The sequence below is a fragment of the Phocoena phocoena genome, chromosome 4, assembly GCF_963924675.1.
Source record: "Phocoena phocoena chromosome 4, mPhoPho1.1, whole genome shotgun sequence".
In the NCBI taxonomy this organism is placed as follows: domain Eukaryota; kingdom Metazoa; phylum Chordata; class Mammalia; order Artiodactyla; family Phocoenidae; genus Phocoena; species Phocoena phocoena.
In genome coordinates this window covers 86,107,123-86,129,323 of record NC_089222.1, presented here as the reverse complement: position 1 = coordinate 86,129,323, position 22,201 = coordinate 86,107,123, and the positions used below count along the sequence as shown (strand labels likewise).

Here is a 22,201-nt window from a genome sequence, read left to right as displayed (position 1 = left end):
GCAAGGTCTTCACTCCAGCAGCTCTCCCTACCCTATCTCTCCTGCATTAGTGACTTTCCCTCTCTGTTGGGTCATTCCCATGAATGTTCAGACATGTTATCATTCCCATCTTAAAAAACAAACAAAATTTAAAAACAAAGCTAAACAACAAGCCCCCTTTTGACTCTAAATGCCCCCTCTAATTACTGCCTTATTTCACTGTCTCATTTAGAGCAAAACTCTTCCAACTAGTTGTTTATACACACTTCCTTCTACTCTTTTCCCTTTCCTCCTGAATCAGCTCTCCACTGAAATTGTTCTTGTCAAGGTCACCAATGACCTCCAGATTGATAAATACAGAGCAATCTAGAACTATCCTTAGTTCTCATCTTATCTGATCTATTAGCAATATTTGTCATCTTTGATTTTTCCATCCTCCTTGAAATACTTTATTTGGCTTCAGGTTGAAGTCCTCTACCTCATGGACCATTCCTTCCCAGAGTTTTTGCTGTTTCCTCTTCATCTCCTCAACTTCTACATCTTGGGTTGTTCCAGGAAGACGTCAGCAGATGTTTTCACTATCTACATACACTCACTTGGTGATCTCATCCACTTTCATAGCTTTAAAAACCATTGATATTCTGATAATTCCCAAATCTCTATCCCCAGAACTTCGGGATTATGCATACAACTTCCTATTTCACATATCCATTAGGATGTCTAATTGGCATCTCAAACTCAACACGTTTAAAACCAAACTCATAGCTCTCCCCAGATTGTTCTTCTCTTAGGCTTTCTTATCTCAGTTAATAGTTGTTCCATCCTTTCAAGTGTTCAGGCTAGTAGTTTTAGAGTGATCCTGACTTCTTTCTCTCATACTACACAACCAATCCACCAGAAAATCATTTTAATTCTTCCTTCAAAATACTGTCTATGCAGAATCTCACCACTACCACCACTGCCACTCTGGTCCAAGTCATCATCTCTAATCTGAGTTATTGCAGTAGCCTTCTAATTGGTCTCTTTGATTCTGTCATTGTCCCTTTATCATCTCTTCCTAACATTTGTGGAGTTTGGGACAAGAATATAAACGGTTGTGCGTATTTGCCTAAATATGTAAAAATTATAAATCAATAACTTAAATATATTCTACTTTCCTATCTTTGCAAATATATCGCTCCAAAGACCTAAAACACCAGTTAGAATTTAGAGTTCTTGGGCTACCCAGAATTCTATGCCAGGTAGTAAGTGATGTGGAGATAACTATTTCCTGGCCACTAGCCTGCAACCTGCCCTTCTTTTATTCCAGCTCTGGCTCCATTCCCCATTGCAAGGACCCTTGTGTCCATGCATATGGACACTTAGTCTACAAATCCAAGCTCCATTTACACCCATTACAAACAGCCACCCCTTGGTAACTCCACAGGCTTTGGGTGTGCACACCAGTGATGTCATTTATTCTTGGAAGAACAGATTCACAGAAGAGGTCTTTGTGGTTCCTGGAAGTGGACTTGGGGCAGTTTGAGCAAGGAATTCAGAGTTCTGGCTCTTTGGAGTGTGGTCTCTAAATGGAGGAATGTGGCCAGAGGAGGCCTAGAGTAGAGCCTCTAAAGTAAGGCTCAAGGCAGGGACTCTTCTTATCTGGATGTCCGCTCAGGCTCCCCTTTACAGTCTGTAAGGGGAGAGGACAGGAGCACGGAGACCAATCAGGAGACTACAGTAGACAGAGTGGTCCTTTTACAGAGCAAGTCAGATGGCACCAGTCTTATTCTCACAGCTCTCCACTGGCTTCCATCTCATGCAAAGGAAAAACCAAAGTCTTTACGATACTTAAAAGCTTCTGCGAGATCTGACTTGTCCTCATCCACCTTGCCTGATTGGTCTCATTTACTTTACTCTCCCCCTTGCTTACTTGCTTCTGTCCACACTGGTCTCCCTTGTTGCTCCTCAAACAGGCCAGGCACCCTTCCACCCCAGAGATGTTTGAGCTCACTCATCCCTCTGTCTAAAGCCCCCTTATCCAAGATATCCCTGTGGCATATTCCCTTCTTCCCTCGTGCCTTTATTCAAATATTACCTTCTCAGTGAAACTATGACCTGTTTATTCAAAATCTTTCTGTTTCTTCCCTGGTTTGTGGTCTCCAAGGCCATTATCACCGTCTGGCATAGGTGTAATTTTACCTATGATCTATCTCCCAACTTTAGAATATAAGCTCCATGAAGACTGTGATTTTTATCTATTTTATTTATGAGCTCCCAGCTCTCGGAACAGTGCCTGGTCCATACTAGGGGCTCAGTGTATATCCATTGAATTAATGATTACAAACCATTTTAAATCTTTTTTATTTCAACATAGGCTGCTTAGAGACCAAAATAAAATGTGTTACAATTTATTAATATAATACCAATTTTGTGTCTGATTAAAGAGAAATAAATTAGCCCTATAATAATCTCAGTCTCACATTTATATGAATTTTATATGATTGTCTATCTCCATTTCTATATTTTAAATTTAGGAAATTTAAGTTATTATTTCTGCCAAAACCAAAACATAGTGCCTTCCAGATAGTAGGCTCTTCAGAAATCTGTCTAAAACATATAATGCCTTCATAAGTTTCCACTGAGTAAATATACTGTAATTTAGTTACTATCATTCCCATTTTTTGGATGTTTACTTTTGTAATATTTCACAAGTATAAGAAATCCTGCAGAAAACATCTTGATGAATAAAGGATTATTTCTTTAGTGTAGATTCCCAGAAAAGGACTTATAAAGTACCAATTTATACTATCACACAATTGAATTATAAAAATGGTTTGTCATTTTAAATATGCATTTCTTTGATTACTATATACTAAAAAGAGCAAACCTTAATTGAAAATTTGCTCTGTGCTAGAGGCTGTGCTATTTTATATAGATTATCAAATTCGAGTCCATTATTACTTCATGCTTATTAGGGACTAAATATTTGTATCCCCTCTAAACTAATACGTTGAACCCTAGCCTGTCAGTTTGGTTGTATTTGGAGTCAGGAAGTATTGTAATTAAGGTTAAATGAGGTCATAAGGTTGGGGTCTTGATCCAACAGGATTAGTGCCCTATTAAGAAGAGACACCAGAGAGCACACCATGTGAGGACATGGCAAGAAGCTGGCATTTGCAAGCCAGGAAGAGAGTCCTTAGTAGAAACCAAACTAGGTGGAACCTTGGTCTTGGACTTCTAGCCTCCAGAACTGTGAAAAAATACATTTCTGTTGTTTAAAGACACCCAGTCTGAGGTATTTTGTTATGGTAGCTGACTAATACCATACTGTTGCTATCTCTACGTATCAAATGAGGACACAGGTAACAAGAGATTAGATGAGCTGCCAATATATGGTGGAGCCAAAATTTGAACCCAGACAATTTTTACTGCATGGCCAGCCATTTGTTCTGCCTAGCCAATGGGATCGTCTAATCATATCTTTTTTTCATTTTATCTATGAAAGGTCTTTTTTTTTAATTACTTTTATTGAATATTGAGTAGATAGAATAATTATATGATAAGAATATATATATTATATATCTATATATGTAAGGTATCCAGAATGACTATACAACAACTTTATACCCCTGTCCAGTTTGAAGTTCCCTATGCACCTCCCTGAATCTAACACCTTTCTTTCCCTCTCAAAGGGAAATTGTGCTTATTGGGTTTTTTTCTTCTCTAGAGTTTTATTATATTTGTGTCCTTTAACTGTATTCGGAGTGTACTGTTTGGTTTTACATGTTTTGAAATGTTATAAACTGAATCTTACTGTATTTTTCTGACTCACCTCTTTAACTCAACATTATGTTCTTGAGATTCATCCATGTTATTGTGTCTTAATGTTTAATAAATTCTCTATGCATTTAAAGATACCAAGTCTTTGTCTTTTAAAAATGTGTTTTTTTTTAACTTTGGAATTTTATATTTTAACGGACATTATTAATTTTTCTCTTATGATATATTCTATTGTTTACAACATAATTTTTACCCTTGCAGAAATTTGATATTCACTGCTATTCTCCTCTTCTTTTTCTTAAAAATTAGATTTTTAAAACCAATGCCATTCACTTTAAATTGGGTCTAAAACCTGAATAGTGATTCGCTCAGCCCAACCACAGGATCTTCCTTTATCAGATGATTTTCATTTTTTCAGCCTTTACAAATAGTTTAAACTGGGCTTCCCTGGTGGCGCAGTGGTTGAGAGTCTGCCTGCCGATGCAGGGGACACGGGTTTGTGCCCCGGTCCTGGAAGATCCCACATGCCGCGGAGTGGCTGGGCCCATGAGCCATGGCCACTGAGCCTGCGCGTCCGAAGCCTGTGCTCCGCAACGGGAGGGGCCACAGCAGTGAGAGGCCCGCGTTCCGCAAAAAAAAAAAAAAAAAATACTGGCATTATTAACCTCTTACAATCCAAAGAAGTGTGTGGCTTCTGGTTCAAAGAATAGACAGTCATTTTTTCTTCAGCCTATTCTTGTACACAACATTGAAGGAAAACACAGCTTATGCAAAGTTTTGCAGGACTAGGACAAGAACCTATCCTTTCTTGATTATCTTATTAGGTAATTTGTCCTTTAGCATGTATTATATATTTTAAAAATACACTCAATATCTGACTTTCTGTGGAACTGGATTTGACTCTTTCCTCCTCCTCAACTTTACATGATTATTTTCAAACATACAGAAATAGAAAGAATCACTGAACACTGGTATACCTGCCACAAAGATGCAATAATTGTTAACATTTTGCTATTTTGCTCTCTATGTATTCTCTTAGTCCGCTCAGACTGCCAAAACAAAAACACCACAGACTGTGTGGCTTAAACAACAAACACTTATTTCTCAGGGTTGTGGAGTCTGGGGAGCCCAAGCTCAAGACAACAGCAGATTTGGTGTCTGGTGGGAGCCGGCATCCTGTTCACAGACGGCAGTCTTCTTCACTGCGTCCTCACACGGTGGAAGCAGACTATGCGTCAATGTATGAATTTGGGGGGACACATCCATTCTCTGGCATCTATCTTTGTTGAAGCATTTGAAATCAAGTTGCAGACATCATGACACTTCACTCCTAAATACTCGAGCACAAATTTTCTAATAATAAAGACATTCTCCAACATAACCAAAAGTATTAATTATCCATAAACGAATATCAATAAATTTATCTATGTCATTCATTATTTTGTAACACCAGCTCTAATAAACGTTTCGTATTCAATATTCCTCAATTGTTCTAGAAATGTCTTTTATAGCTTTTTTGGAACTAGCATCTGCAACAACATTCAATAGCTTTTTATCAATAACTTCAATTGCTTATTTCTTTTAATTAAAAAAATTTTTTTACATCTTTATTGGAGTATAATTGCTTTACAATGGTGTGTTAGTTTCTGCTTTATAACAAAGTGAACCAGTTATACATATACATATGTTTCCATATCTCTTCCCTCTTGCATCTCCCTCCCTCCCACCCTCCCTATCCCACCCCTCCAGGCGGTCACAAAGCACCGAGCTGATCTCCCTGTGCTATGTGGCTGCTTCCCACTAGCTATCTGCCTTACGTTTGGTAGTGTATATATGTCCATGCCTCTCTCTCTGTCACAGCTTACCCTTCCCCCTCCCCATATCCTCAAGTCCATTGCTTATTTGAAGGAACAGCCCTTGCCATGCAATTCACTTTTTCTGCACGTTGGAGCAGGGTACGTATAAATGAGAAGCAGAGTGGAGGCTTTTTGAGGAGTGACTTGTGCCTAGAAGCCACTTCACGGTAGGCACATGAGTTTGAGGTTGGGAAGTAGGTAAGGACAGGGACTCATCCTGATTCCTAGCAAAGATAGGCCTGCCGGCTAACAAATTAACATTACATACTGGGGTGGGGGGGTGTGTGGAGGGGGCGAGTCGTGAATGGCCGCCAGAGGGCGCAAGACGCGCCGACGGGACCCAAGGTGGCCCTCGGAGGGCGGGCGGGAGGGACGCGCCGGGCCGGGAGCCCGGAGCGCGCGCCGGGGGGCCGCGGGGAGCGCGCCTGCAGCCCCCTCCCCGCGGTGGGGCGCGCGTGCGCGGTACCTCGGCGGCGGAGGGATCCGCGATGGAAGGCGCTCTGATGGTCCGCCAGGTAAGCGGCAGCGCGCTGGGATGAGTTCCTAAGCGGCGGATGTACCCTGCAGTTTTCTTCACGAAGGTAGTTTGAACCCTCTCAGATTATGAAAATTATTTCGTCTTTTTCCTTTTCTTGGTGCTCTTTAGAGTAATTTGGCAAGTTGTTACCGAGGAAACGGTGTCCTGTGCTTCCTGGGAGCCTTTCCGTCTTCGCGGTGGTGGGAAGATCTGCTTGTTTGTGGGCGTGGAACGCTGGCATTTGGTCCCGAGATGTCCTAGTCCGGACGCCCCAGCCTAAGGCCCCACTGTCATGATTCCGACCTGGGATCACGTCGATCCAGTCTCACGCCGTTCCCTTAACTTTCAGCTCTTGATAAAAGGACTGAGAACTATAGATAGTTTAAATCACTGTGCAGTCAACTACGTTTTTGGTTTCAGCTAGTTTTATTTGTTTACTACCTTATTTGATTAATGGAAGAACTTGCTGATTAATCTCTAGGGTGAAAGCCCACTTTTGTTGCAGGAGAACCTGCATTTCTGAACACTATCCTCATTGCTTTTACCTTGGTTGTGTGTGTGTATTTTACTTTTAGAGAGTTGCAGTCAATGCAGTCCCTTTTAATAGAGAGCATTTTATAGTTTATAAAACGGCAGAGGCACTCAAATAATTGTTGCACGAACAAATAAATGAATGTGCTACGTCAGTTGATTCTCAAAACATTACTACGAAATAGGCCAGGTAGATATTTATGGACCGAAGCAGTCACTCGTTCAGCTATGTCCCTGGCACTGCGTGTTTGGGGTAAATGGGGAGCAACACAGACGTGATCCCTGCTGTCAATGAGCTTATTGTCTAGAGTAGAGAGCACTGTTACCCAGACTGTGGAGTGGAGAAAACAGATTTAGAGAGGTTGAGTGACTGCAAGTGACCGCGTAGCTAATACCTTAGAGAGCTAGGATTGTGCTGTGGCCACTCTGTAAAGCCAGAATGGACTCCTACCCAACATTTGATTTGGAGAGAGAAACAGACGATGCCACACACACACCCTGAAGAGGTTTATTACTTTTATTTAAAGGCTTATTACTTATATATGTACATAGTGAAGAGGGAAGAGCAGGGCAGTCTCTTCAAGAAGATCCAAAATGATTTGAAAGGGCAAGGGAAGGAGACTGGCTCTGGGCTTTTCTTGTGGTTAGGGGGTGGGGTCAGGGGTTCCTGTGTGCCTACAGGGTCTTGCTTGGTTTGACTCTTCCACCCACACCAAAGGAAAGAGCACCCAGGCTTTTTTTTTTTTTTTTACCAACTTGCCCATTTGAGGGACAGAGAGGAAGAAGGAGGGGGGTGAGGCCTAAAAGCTGTCAGCAGACAAACTTAAAAAAATTGAATGAGACTGACTACAATTCACCGTTGGTGTCTGATGACTGAGATGTACCATTTTTCATTGAGTTTAATTTTGAACTTGTTTAAGCCATCATGGCTGTGGTATGAGGGCTGCAACCTGAAGTCAGTAAGGAAAACGTAAGTTCCATGGAATGCCTTGTTCAAGAGCCCAATGATGTGTATTTTGAGAAATAAAATGAGTACCTTGGTCACTATTAGTAATGTCTGGAACTCTTAATGGGGATAAGGAGTGTCTTGGTGAGGCCTTTTATTGTGGCTTTAGTATATGTATAGACACGTGGACCATGATTTATATTTTGAGTATCTGAAAGCAAGAGAGTTCCAGAGTTCTTTACTCCAAATGGTACAACTCCTAGGCAATGGCCCAAGAGTCTGTGAAAATGTGCAGATGGAGCCGATTGCTGGCCAGAGCATTCAGTGTTAAGAAAACTGTGGGAAGTTCAGCCAGTTGTGCTGACCTCTGGGTCCTTCCCTTCATCAGGGACATCCTGGTTAAGGGATGAAAAGCAGTAGGTCTCCAGTGAGCATGTGTAGGTGTCGTGATGCTGTCCACTGAACAGCAAGTTTGTCCATCAGACTTAAGATGGGAGTTGGAAGTGTTGAACTCCTATTGCTTTCACTCAGTTGAATCCAAACTGGTCTCCAGGTATTCAAGGGGTTCGGGAGAGGGGTGACCTCTTCTAGCACCATGACATCTGAATGAGAACAGGGGAGGGCCATGCCTGCCTGTAGGTGGGATATGCCAGAGGGCCCAGATTTGTTTCTGTCCTGTAGCAAGGAGACCTTGGTGGCTATGCTGAGCTTGCAAGGTGTTGCTTCCAGGACCCAAGGCATAATGGGCAACTGGGTATGGAGGGTCATAGGCTCAGGGCTTGTGAGAGCCTCTACTTCTAGGAGGGTCCAGTGTGCTGTCAGTCATTGCTGTTTAAATGGCATATTGTGTGGAGGAGAGGAGAGAGTTTCTTGCATCAGAAGCCAGTGGACAACTTATGGACACTGTGGGTGGTCCAGAGACTCCAGGAGTCATGAAAAGAGGCTGCTAAAGTCTCTACAGTGAAGGATTCTTTGTGTGTTTATATGTGTGTTTGTGTGTGGGGTTTTTTGTGTGTGGGGGGATGGGGGAGGAAGCACCACTGTTGGGAGTGTCTGTTATATTATAATTTTGACAAATTTTAGAATCTTTTTTGGGAATCCACCTATTAAGGGTGGATTGACCTACAAGTAACAGCATAAACAGGCTTAAGTAAAATTTGTAAATGAGTAATATATAACCTCCAGTATCCAAAAGGACCTAAAAGATGTTGGACTTTGTTTTTTCTAATTTATTTTATTCAAGTGTAGCTGAGTTAAAAAGTTGTGTTAATTTCTGCTGTACAGCAAAGTGATATATACATTCTTTTTCATAGTCTTTTCCATTATGGTTTATCACAGGATATTGACTATATATTGTTCCTTGTTGGACTTGTTTCAATGTTGCCCCTTGACACTGTAAGGAGTGGAGTGGCCCTTGGTTTACCAAATAGTTTTCACGAATGTAAACAAGGTAGCAGGCCTTACACTATGTGTGGGGCAGTGACCCATCCTCTTTTCATGAGTATTTGTAGGTCCTGAATGGGTGTGTCAAAAGAATGTCCTCAGAGGAGGATGTAATCAATGTAACATCATACCTGTGCTCCTGGAGAGAATCGGATACAGTTACCTACAAAGGTTGTATGTGGTGGCAAGGCTTTTGAGATGCCATATGGGTAGCCAGGGAAAGGTATATCATGTCCCTCTGGAGGGGAAGGCAAACTGTGACTGAGAGGTCACTGAACAGAACATATTTGTCAAAATTATCCATATATTTACCAGTTTCTGATTGGATGGTGTCAGTAATTTTAGTAGTATTGGGTAGAGGGGCCTTCATGGGTAGGACCATAGCATCAGGGATACAGTAATCAACTGTGAGGCACTATGCATTTTTCCATCTTTACCAGGCCACATTGGGCTGTTAAATGGAGAAGCAATAGGGATAATCACTCTTTCACTAATTAGCTCTTATATAATAAATCTCAATCTTTGAAGGCCCTGTTTTATTTTACATTGAGCTATGTTAGCTATTTTAACTAGGGGTTGAGGGGTGGTCCATAGAGTCCGACTTTTATAAAAGCGTTTTGTAAGCCCCAAAGACTTGATATAAATTTATTACTCATTGGATCAGAGCATCCTTTGCCACTACAGGATATTTTAGGTCAATGTGTTCTATGACCAGGGAGAAGTTAGGCAAGATAGTAGTTCTGGTAGTTAAGGTGAGACATACCTATTTGTTGTCTATTTTATGTTGAGTAATTCCTCTAAGATTATAGAGGGTAACTTGTTTAAATTTAGTTCTTTAGTTCTTCAGGTATAACTGCAGTTTGAGCCCAATATTGATTAGAGCCATGAAGATTTGCCATTCAATGCATTTCAGCAAATGTTAAAGTTCATTCAAAACCTATGCTATAAATCCCACCCCTGTGCATATATCTAGAGAAAAGATACATGCACCCCAATGTTCATAGCAGCACTATTTACAATAGCCAAGACATGGAAGCAATCTAAGTGTCCATCGACAGATGAATGGGTAAAGGAGATGTGGTATATATATATATATATATATATATATATATATATATACACACAATGGAATATTACTCAGCCATAAAAAAGAATGAAATAATGCCATTTGCAGTAACATGGATGGATCTAGAAATTATCATATTAAGTGAAGTACGTCAAGGACAAAAATCATACGATGTCACTTATATGTAGAATCTTAAAAAAGTGATATAAATGAACTTATTTACAAAACAGTAAGAGACTCACAGACATAGAAAACAACCTTATGGTTACCAGAGGGGATGGTGTGGGGGGAGAGGTAAATTAGGAGGTTGGGATTAACATATGCACACTACTATATATAAAACAGGTAAACAACAAGGACCTACTGATGTTGACTATCTTGTAATAACCTATAATGGAAAAGAATCTGAAAAAGAATATATATTTAGAACTGAATCACTTTGCTGTACACCTGAAACTGACACAACATTGTAAATTAACTATACTTCAATAAAAAGAATGGTTATATATTTTTTAAAAACCCTATGTTGTAGAGGTATGAAAGCCAATCTTTACCTTTTGTTGTATAAATTATTTTAATACGTTTTGGATTTCCAACTGTGTCAAATTGTGGACCTCTGTTTCAATTTTTGTTTTCTTTTGTTTTGTTTTTGGTTGGTTTCTTCTCCCTGTATCCAGCCCTGTTTGTTTCTTTTTTTCTCTCTCTCTTTGATGGTTAGTGAATGTACTTCCCGTGGAGGGGGTCCTCTGTATCCTTTCATATTTGTAAATTTCTTCCTCCAGAGAACCTCAAATCAGTATCACCAGGGTTAGGGGCTTCCCCCATGGCAGTGATTACTTCGTAGAGTTTAGGAAACTCAAGCTGAAGTTGTTTGAATTACCCCTTTACTGTGCCACATGGGTGCTGTGGTAGCTTTTCCCTGTAACCCTGAGGATCAGCATTTTTGTTAAAAGAGGCATAGGTGGTGACTGCAGTAGCGGCAGCAGTGTTTAAGAGTCCTGGTGAGCTTTGTGGTCTTATGATGGATGCCGCTCCACCCCCGCCCCTTTTTTTTAAACTCCATAGTGACTGCTTTTTCGTGAGTGACCACCCCATGGGCCAATATCTTGCATAGGGTATAACCTTTCCCCTAAGCACTCTATAGGTTGAGGCCAGTGCCTGGTTGAGACATCTGATTCATTTATTTTATTTCTTCATGTTTGTATAAATCAGAGTTAATTTACCAGTTTCCCTACCAATGGACAGTAAGGTTGTTTCCACTTTCTTAGTATTACAAACATTGTTAACTTCATGTACATTAAATTGCTGGGTTGTAGTACATGTATACCCATCTTAGACCCTACTAGGCATTGCAAATTATTCTCCGAAGAGAGAATGGTTAACTCCCGTTACTTTTTGTTTGTTTGTTTGTTTAATTGTTCCTCTAGCTGACTATGAACTCCTGGTTCACTCTAGTGCCAACTAAACTACCTAATAAATAGTAGTAGTTGGAAAATATATGTTGCATGTATAAACATATGAACTATAGAAGCAAAAACATATTAATTACTCTTTTCTAAAAGCTTAAATATTGTCCTTTTTATATTAATTTGAGTATTTTGAACATTAACTGTTTTCTTTTTAAAATGGGGCATTTCTCAGTAAGTAGTTTAATTGTTTGATACTTGTTTCCAGGTAATAAATGAAAGGGATTCAAGCTTTGCTGCTGAGTTACAGGAAGAGTTAGAGGAAAATCTTAGTCCAGTTGTGGATGAGAATAATATAGTGTCAGCTACAAAACAGGGGCCAAATTTACATAACTGGAGTGGTGACTGGACCACTATAGTGGTGACTGACTATATTTTCTTTCTTATATCTTCATTTTAATCTTAAATGCAAGATTTCTTTGTCTATAGCAATTCTTATTTATAATATTTTCTTATTAACTTCTAGACTTTAGATATTTTAAGTTTTAATCCAGAGTCCGAAAGACATTTCTGATTATGCTCTCCTTTGGCCACTAGAATGCAGTGTTGTGGCCACTGCATTGTGATGCAGTGATGGAGTAGAATTATCTGCTTCAGTTTCCCTGGGAGAAAACTACACCACAGAAATGGATTCCACTTACATTGTTGTGCCTTATATTGGCAAGAGACTAATATCATACAGAAACTGTATTTCTCAATGTTACTGAGAAACCAGCCACTTTACATAATTTTGATTTAAAGAATTCGTTCCTGTACCTAAAAGGAGGTTTAACAATGTTTGACCTGTAGTGTGTAATGATTATAGGATAGGTTTTAAAGGTAGGAGTTTCATATTCTTTTTGACCTGTGTTCACCTGGTTGTATATCCTGGATATGCTTCAGGTTTCCCCACTGTAAAATGAGACTCCTGCTTGTTGATTAGGAGCACAGAGTCTTTGGTAAGGACAACATTTCTGTTACCATATGAATGCCAGCAGTTATTATTTTAAAGGGCTCATTCTAAATCTAGCAGTTCCTATGAGAGTTATGAGCCATTTGATAGAATCTGGTGTAAGGCAACTGTAAGTGAAATTTACATAAGATTCTAAGGCATATGTAGTTCCAATACTAATTCATTAGAAAGCTCGTCTCTTGAGGATTAGGTGTACTTGGTTAGCAGAATTTCTTATAATTTTAGACTAGATTAAGAAAAAACAATATTAACAGGTTATAAGGATCACTTTAAGCACCATGATTCCGTTCATAATTAGCAGCTCATTTATTGAATGCTATTGAAACTTAGCATAAATAACAGGTTCTTACTGCCCATTAAAAAATTTAACAGCATATTTTTTTGGAATCATATCCTAAGGAAAATATTTAGTTGCTAAGAAATATACTAAAATAGCTACATATCCTAAAAATCATGTCATCTATATTGATTATATTATTTTTGGTCACATTTTGAGGACGTTTATGACTGCTGCAGTGTTTTTACCCTTCTGCACTGTGATTTTTACAGCTTATGTTATAGTTTGGAAAACCTTTATAGCTCCAAGTGTTATCTACAGGACTAGACTGTAGCAGTTCCTGTGGCAGACTTAAAACAACAAAAAAGGGTAAAGCAAGAAAAGGAAAAAGCAAAGGAATGAGAGGATTTAGAAATAGAAGGAGAGAGAAAAATAGAGGTATGTGTTCTAGAGCTTTGCTACTCTTTAAGTTTAGTATGTGGGGCTAGCAGACTTGGCATTACCTGATTAGAAATGCAGAATCCAGGGCCCAACCTCAGACCTACTGAATCAGAATCTTCATTTTCACAGGAATTCCAGGTGATTTGTATGCACATTCAAGTTTGAGAAGCACTGATTTCGAGTGTCAAATGTTCACTTTGGCTCAGTTTAAGTTTCTATGATGATTGCAAACACTTTATTTTGAGGACGTTTTATATGAATTCACATGGAATAGATTTAGAGACAAATACAACATCTCAGAAGTTTGTACTGACTTTTCTAGAGGTCACTTATCCAGAAACTAGAACTATCAGAACTTAGAAGCAAACAAAACCAAAAAAGAACCTGAAGAGCTAAATCAGAGTTCATGCGGGAATCTTGTAAAAGGAGAATCCCTAAGCCTTCATTTGGAATTTCTTTAATGTATTTTTTGACATGTTTTTTATAAGCCTAAATAAGTAGGTTCCCATTGTGTAATTGAATAGGTTATTGGAGATGGGAATTATTTGGTGATGACACATGATCAGTAGCAAGAAGTGATAGCAGAAGCTCAAAAAGTGTAGGAACTTGGGCCTCTCAATGTGGAGGCCAAAGGTCTATGCAGATCATTGACTCTAATACAGTACTGTAGCTGGTAAAAATGGTTAAGAAGTCTGGAAAATAAATAATGCATTCTTTTCCCTCTGCCATTTTAAATCCATATGCTTCTACCACTCTACTCCACCATGTTGCCATTTTCATGTTCTCCCGGCAATAAAGTAGGAATTGAATGAATACGGTAAGATGGCAGAGTTCACCGACAGATCCAAAAGGAACAGAATGAAGACCAATAGCATAACAGGAAAATATTCACGAGGCACGTGACTGGGTAGTTAAGCAAAGGATTAGTAGAGGGTCAGAGCCGTTTCACTGGAACACCCAAGGAACTTAGTTTTGTGCCTTTTCACTTTGGGAAAGTTTGTACCAGAAAAGATTGAGCACTTGTAAACTTTTGGTATTTAAAGTGTTAAGCCCCAGGGATCTGAAGACTTCACTTATGTGGAATATCTCATATATTCTGGCCCGGCTAGCTCTATTGATCTAACTGTAATGAATTTAGAGGCCAGCATGATATAATTGAACAAATTGGAGATCAGGAACAAAACATCTGGGGTAGAGTACGTGCTCTGCCCCTGGTGATTTCACTGCGTAGTTCCCTTGAGTATGTTGTTTAACCTCTTTGGCCTCAGGTGGCTCACTTGTAAAATTCGAGATTGGGCCATAGTATTGCAGCACTAGTGTGTCTTGAATCAAGACAAAAGAGGTTTATGGCTAGCAAGTGCTCATAATTTACAGTCCTGAAAGCTTTGTGTCAGTCATAAGACAGTATGTTACATGGGGAACACCTTCCCTTAACAGTGTCCCAGTTGTAAAAAGGTTGAAAAGTTCTAGATAAGAGGACATAATACTTGTACTACTGGAAAATTATTTTGATGCTTTCCCGCAAATAAAAAAAAATTGTGAAAACTTAAGAGGATACAAGAAAGTGAACCAAAGTTTATTAAGTTTTTTTTTCCCCCGCTGAAGTTGATTTCTTTTAGACCCTATCCATTTAATCTTGTGCTACTTAATAGAGTGGCTAGTGTCTTTCTGACAGTAGGACTTTAATTTAAATGAATATGATTAAATCACCGTAGCAACTGATACTGAGATCAAAAGCTACAGATTTTCGACTTCCATCTTATAATATAAACATAGGAATCTTGTTACATTTGTTTTATTTTTTTATTTTAAAATGAAAATATTTAACCCTAGTATGTGGGAGATGAGTTTTATCATTAACTTTTAAATCCTAAGGTAACAATAAAAATGATGTGAAATGAAGAAATGAAATTTAAAATGAAGTTAATAGCAAATAACTATTTATGCTTTGCCCTTTATCGGTTAGCAAAAATACATAGCAGAAGAAAGAAACCCAAAATCATAAACTTTTTTTTTTTTTTTCTGACTAAATAATGGTATAGTCCCGGTGGATTAGGTCCCAGAGGAAGAGCATCCAGAGATCTGCAGCAGATGCATTTATTTAGTGTTAACTTCTCTTAGTGATGTAGAACTAGCAACTCTTGGGAGTAGAAAAAAGCCTTTGAGATTTTCTGTTATGTATGTTTAGAAGATGACATCCTTTACTGGATTTAAAAAAATTTTTATTGGCGTATAGGTGATTTACAATGTTGTATTAGTTTCAGGCATACAGCAAAGTGAATCAGTTATATATATATATATATATATCCACTCTTTTTGTTTTTTTAGATTCTTTTCCATATAGGCCATTACTGAGTATTGAATAGAGTTCCTTGTGCTATACAGCAGGTTCTTATTAGTTATCTATTTTATGTATAGTAGTGTGTACAGGTCAATCCCAATCTCCCAGTTTATCCCTCCCCACCCCTTATCCCCTGGTAACCATAAGTTTGTTTTCTACATCCGTGACTCTACTTCTGTTTTGTAAATAAGTTCATTTGTACCCTTTTTTTTTAGATTTCACATATAAGCATGTGATATTTGTTTTTCTGTGTCTGACTTACTTCACTAAGTATGAAAATCTCTAGGTCTATCCATGTTGCTGCAATACTGTATTTTTTAAATAGAAGCATTAGTGCTTTGGGTAAGGTACTTAATAAAGTTCCCATTTAAAAATATTTGTCACTTGTATATACTTACTCCTTAATAGCTGATTAGTTGATGTTTGCATTTTAAAAGTGGAAGAATTTATAAAGTTTTCTGAATTGTGTAAGTAAAATTAAAACTAAATTTGTTAAGAGGTCCTTGATGTGTTTTTCTTTAAATAATTGTGTATTTGGAAATCTTGACAAATATAGAGTAAAGAAGATATGTGATATCCGATCCCTCAGTTGGAGTAGGAGAATTTTAAAAGAGATTAGAAAATTTGTTTCTTTTTTTGCTCTAAAACATTTTAAGAGCAAAACAAGTCTAGATTTTAAAATATTATCTACATATGTACAGATAATAAGTAGTATACCTATGTTTTAATAAAAAATATTATGTTTGGGGCTTCCCTGGTGGCGCAATGGTTGAGAGTCCGCCTGCCGATGCAGGGAACACGGGTTCATGCCCCGGTCCGGGAAGATCCCACATGCTGCGGAGCGGCTGGGACCGTGAGCCGTGGCCGCCGAGCCTGCGCGTCCGGAGCCTGTGCTCCGCAATGGGAGAGGCCACAACAATGAGATGCCCGCGTACTGCACAAAAAAAAAAAAAAAAAAAATTATGTTTGAAGTTTTCTAGATCATAATCTAGTTTTTCTAATTGTACAAGAAATCAGAAGTCTTGATTGTGTGCTTTGTCATTGACGTATTGCATGATCATATTATTGTTATTCACAGGTAAGCTTTTCCGCTTATAACTGGGGGATGAAACTTGCCACAAACCGGATTTATAGGTACATCATGACGATTAATTAATGTTGCACTGTAAATTTTTTTAAAAAGCCCACGAGGATTAATTAGTATGTTTGTAACAAACTTTGGCAACTAAGAGGCTTCCTGTAATATGCTGTCCTCCACAACATACCTTGGATGTTTTTCAAGCTAAGAATGATATTTTGTAATTTCACTTTGGAAACTGATAAAAAGAGTAAACTCGTTTTCCAATTTCTGTTGGCTTAAAAAACATATTTTATGCAATTAAAAATTTCAATTTAAAAAAAATTTCAATTATAGATAGATATTGTTTGAAAAACCTAGATCTCTTTTTAACACTTTTAGATTTGATTATAAAGGGCTAGGAACTAACATTTCTAGCAATATGGAGAGAGGACTGTCTAACTTAAAAGCTCTTTTGCTACCAAGTACCTAGAAATTCTGGGTGAAATGTTACAAACATCTTTTTAATAAAATGCTTTTATGGGCTCTCAAGATAGCAAGGGAAGTAACTGAGGGCTAAAGGAGAAGAGGAAACTGATTGCCAGAGTTGTAAGCATGAGAATTAATGCTGAGGCAGCCCTGAGGAGTTTATTAGTCTCAGTAACCAAAGGTTTAATGGCCACCCCGGGATAGGGGATGATGCCTTGCATTTGTAAGAATTGGAACTGAGAACTGTTTACAAAGCTATGACTCTTGAAGAGTTTTACCCTTTGTGAAAGGGCAGGTTGAAGACAAGGAAGCTTATCTGTCTCAACTTGGGCTTGGGGTGGTGGGGGAAACTGGGACTAACTGTTGTTCGTCTCCCATGAAGTTTTGGGACTTGGATTTGATACTGTATGAGTGAGCAGAAGGAGATTCAATAAATAGCATGTTAGTCCCTCTAAAACTTCCTGTGGATCTACCAGAGTGAGCTTCTATTACCCTAGTCACACTTGGCTCAATCATTAAGTTATTTTAATTGCATTGTTTCTCTGGTCAAGATGTTACTAAGGTAGTAAAATGGCCTAATGGTGGGCAGTACAAATAAGGGTACGGGGTATTGACATCTGAATCAGCATTAAAAGCACTTTAAACATTTTCCCCTCTTACATAGAATTAACACCTTTATTCTATCCCTACCAACCTTTCCTTCTTTTACTCTTTTGTTTTCACTTGTAGTTTGAGATAATTTTACATTCACATATAGTTGTAAGAATAATACAGATACTCTGTACCTTTTAAACAGTTTTGCCTAATGGTAACATCCTGCAAAACTGTAGTACAGTATCACGGTTAGCATATTGATATTGATAAGGTCAAGATATGGAACATTTCTTTCACAACAAGAATCCTTTTTATAGGCACAACCCTTTTATAGACACAGCCACTTTATTTCTGCCCCTTGCCCCTACTTAACCCTTGGCAACCACTAACCTATTTGCCAGGTTAGTGGAAAACATTTTCCATTTTGATAATTGTTTCATTTCAAGAATATTATATAAAAGGAATAATACAGTTATGTAACATTCTATATTGGCTCTTTTCACTCATATTCCCCTGGAGATCCATCCCTTTTGTTTTATGTACCAATAGTTTATTCCTCTTTAATGCTGAGTAGTATTCCATGGTATGGATGAATCACAGTTTAACCATTCTTCCATTGAAAGAACATCTGGGCTGTTTTCCAGTTTTTGACCATGATGAATAAAGCTGCTATAAACATCCACGTACAGGTGTTTGTGTGAACATAAGTTTTCCTCTGGGATAAATTCCCAGGAGTGCAATTGTTGGGTCATCTGACCGTTGCATATCTAGTTTTTAAGAAGCTGCCAAACTTTTCCAGAGTTGCTGTACTATTTTACATTTCCACTAGCAAGTGTGAGTGATACAGTTTCTCTGCATTCTTGCCTCCTTGTGGACAGTTTTTATCGTGAAAATTGTCGTATAAATTTACTTTATACTTACGTATAAATTTAAATTTTAGAATATAGCCATACCTTGTTTTATTGCACTTCAGAGATACTGCATACTTTACAAATTGAAGGTTTGTAGCTTGTGTTGAGCAAGTCTATCAGTACCATTTTCCCAACATTCGCTCACTTTGTGTCTCTATGTCACATTTTGATAATCCTTGCATATTTCAAACTTTTTTTATTGTTATATTTGTTATGGTGATCTGTGATCAATGATCTTTGATGTTAGTATTGTAATTGTTTGGGGATGTTTTATGTCAGAACATAAAACGTTTACCTTGATCAGTAAATGTTTTTTATGTTCTGACTGCTCCACTGACCTGCCATTCCCCTGTCTCTCTTCCTCTCTGTGGACCTCCCTATTCCCTGAGACACGATAGTATTGAGATTAGGCCGTTTAATAACCCTGCAAGTGTTCAAGTGAAAGGAAGAGTCATACATCTCTCACTTTAAATCAAAAGCTAGAAATGATTAAGCTGAGTGAAGAAAGCATGTCGAAAGCCGAGATAGGCTGAAAGCTAGGTCTTTTGCGTCAGTTAGCCATGTTTCGAATGCAAAGGAAAAGTTCTTGAAGGAAACTAAAAGTGCTACTTCAGTGAACAGGAATGATAAGAAAACAAAATAGCCTTATTGCTGATACGGAGAAAGTTTTAGTGGTCTGCATAGAAGATCAAACCAGCCACGACAGTCGCTTAAGCCAAAGCCTACTCCCGACAAGGTCCTAACTCTCTTCAGTTCTGCAAAGACTGAGAGAGGTAAGGAAGCTGCAGAAGAAAAGTTTGAAGCTGGCAGATGCTGTTTCATGAGGTTTAAGGAAGGAAGCCATCTCCATAACATAAGTCCAAGGTAAAACTGCAGTAAAATTATCCAAAATATCTCGCTAAGATAATTAACAAAGGTGGCTACACTAAGCAATAGATTTTCAATGTAAACAAAAGAGCCTAATATTGGAAGAAGATGCCATCTAGGACATTTATAGCTGGGGAGGAGAAGTCAGTGCTTGCCTTCCGAGCTTCAGAGAACAGGCTGACTCTCTTGTTAGGGTCCAATGCTGCTGGTGACTTAAGTTGAGGCCAGTGCTCATTTACCATTCTGAAAATCCTAAGGCCCTTAAGAATTATGCCAAATCTACCCTGTGCACAGCAAGGTCCGGATGACAGCACATCTGCTAACAATATTGTTTACTGACTATTTTAAGCCCACTGTCGAGACCTGCTGCTGAAAAAAAAGATTTCTTCAAAATATTACCGCTCATTGACAATGCATCTGGTCACCCAGGAGCTCTGATGGAGATATACAAGGAGATTAATGTTTTCATGCCTGCTAACACAACATTCATGATAGATGTTCTTTATCAAGTTGAGGATGTTTCCTGTATTCCTGTTTTTCTGAGTTTTTAAAATCACAAATGGGACTTCCCTGGTGGCGCAGTGGTTAAGAATCTGCCTGCCAATGCAGGGAACATGGGTTCAAGCCCTGGTCCGGGAAGATCCCACATTCCACGGAACAACTACGCCCGTGAGCCACAACTACTGAAGCCCGTGCACCTAGAGGCCGTGCTCCGCAGCAAAGAGAAGCCACTGCAGTGAGAAGCCCACGCACCACAACAGAGAGTAGCCCCTGCTTGCTGCAACTAGAGAAAGCCCGCGTGCAGCAACAAAGACCCAACACAGCCATAAACAAACAAATTAATTAATAAAATCACAAATGGACATTGACTTCTGTAAAATTTTATTTCCATTTCAAATGATGTGGTAATGTGATTTTTCTTTTTCAACACGTTAGTATGGTGGATTACGTTGGTCGATTTGTGAATGTTGAACCTGCCTTAGATTCCTGGAATAAACTACAGTTGGTCATGTTGTATAATTTTCATATATTGCTTTATTGCAGTTGCTAGTATATTGTTGGGAATTTTGCATCTATATTTATGAGGGATATTGTTCTGTAATTTTCTTTTTTTTTTGTACTGTCTTTATCTTGTTTTGGTATCAGGGTAATACTACCTTAATATAATGAGTAGGGAAGTGCTCCCTCCTCTTCTGTTTTTTAGAAGAGGCTGTATAGACTTAGAGTTAATGTTTTTTAAGTTTTATAAAATTCTCCACGGAAGCCATCTGGGCCTGGAGATTTCTTCCTTGGGAGATTTTAAATTATAAATTCAATTTCATTAATGGTTGTAAATCTATTCAAATTATTTCATATTGAGTGAGTTGTGATAGTTTGTGTCTATTCATCTAAGTTGTCATATTTATATGTGTAGAGCTGTTTATAGTATTGCCTTATTTCCTTTTGATGTCTTTGGAGTCTGTAGTGCTATATACCTTGTTTTATTCCTCATATTGGTAATTCATATCTTCTTGCTCAAGGTTTTTTTTCCTTTGTCAGTCTTGCTAGAGGTTTACCAGTTTCATTGATTATTTTAAAAGAATCATCTCTTTTTTCATCGATACTCTATTGTTTCTGTTTTTCTGTTTCATTGATTTCTCTTACCTTTATTATATATATATATATATTTTTTTTTTTTTTGCTCATGTTGGGTTTATTTTGCTCTCCCTCTTCTAAGCTTTTGAGTTGGACACTGAGATTATTAGACTTTTCCCCTTTCCTAATGTGTGCATTTAGTGCTATAAATTTGTTTCTCAGCTTCAATTGTGTCCCACAAATGTTGATATATTGTATTTTTATTTTCATTCAGTTCAGTATATTTTTTATTTCCCCTGAGACTTCCTCTTTGGCCCATGGATTATTTAGATGTGCATTGTTTAGTGTCCAAGTGTTTGGGGATTTTTGTGCTATCTTCCTGTTACTGATTTCTAGATTGATTTCATTATGGTCAGAAAACACACTCCGTATGGTTTCACTTCTCTTACTTTGTTGAGATATGGCTGAACATATAGTCTGTCTTGGTTTTTGTTCCAATACACTTGATATTATCAGTCTTTAAAGTTTTGCTAACCTTATACATTTGAAATAATACCTGAGAGAATGTAGATGAACTAGACAAATTCCTAGAAAAACACTAACTACTGAAACTCACTCAAGAAGAAATAGAAAATCAAAAGACCTATAACAAGGAAAGAGATTGAATTACTAAGAAAACCAAACCAAACCAAACCAAAGCAAGAAAACTTCACAGAGTAAAGCTCAGTACCAGATGGCTTCACTACCACATTGTTTAAAGGAGAATTAACACAAATCCTTCAAAATCCCTTCCCTAAAAAAAAAAAAAAAAAAAAAAAAAGGAACACTTCCTAAATCATTCACTGAGGCTAGTATTACCCTGATTCTAAAACCAAAATTAATTGAAAATCTATACATTGCAGTGAACGACTTGAAAATGAAATTTAAAAAAGAATTCCATTTACAATAGCATCAAAAGAATAAAATACTTAGGAATAAATTTAACAAAAGAAGTGTAAGACAGGAACATTGAAACTATGAAGTCTCATGAAAGAAATTTTAAATTCTATAAATAAATGAAAGGATATTTTTTGTTCATGGGTTGGAAGATTTAACATTGTTGAGATGGCAGTACTCCCTAAATTGATCTAC

The 22,201-nt window shown here is 38.1% G+C and overlaps 1 protein-coding gene across 1 annotated transcript in view; it reads left to right on the top strand.

The window, feature by feature from the left end:
* Positions 1-6,085: 6,085 nt before the first annotated feature.
* GRAMD1C (GRAM domain containing 1C) overlaps positions 6,086-22,201 on the top strand; it is an 81,373-nt gene continuing 65,257 nt past the window's right edge. Inside the window, exons 1-2 of the mRNA XM_065876456.1 lie at positions 6,086-6,112; positions 11,775-11,924. Of these exons, the coding sequence (XP_065732528.1) occupies positions 6,086-6,112; positions 11,775-11,924 (177 nt within the window). The remainder of the gene's footprint in view (positions 6,113-11,774; positions 11,925-22,201) is intronic.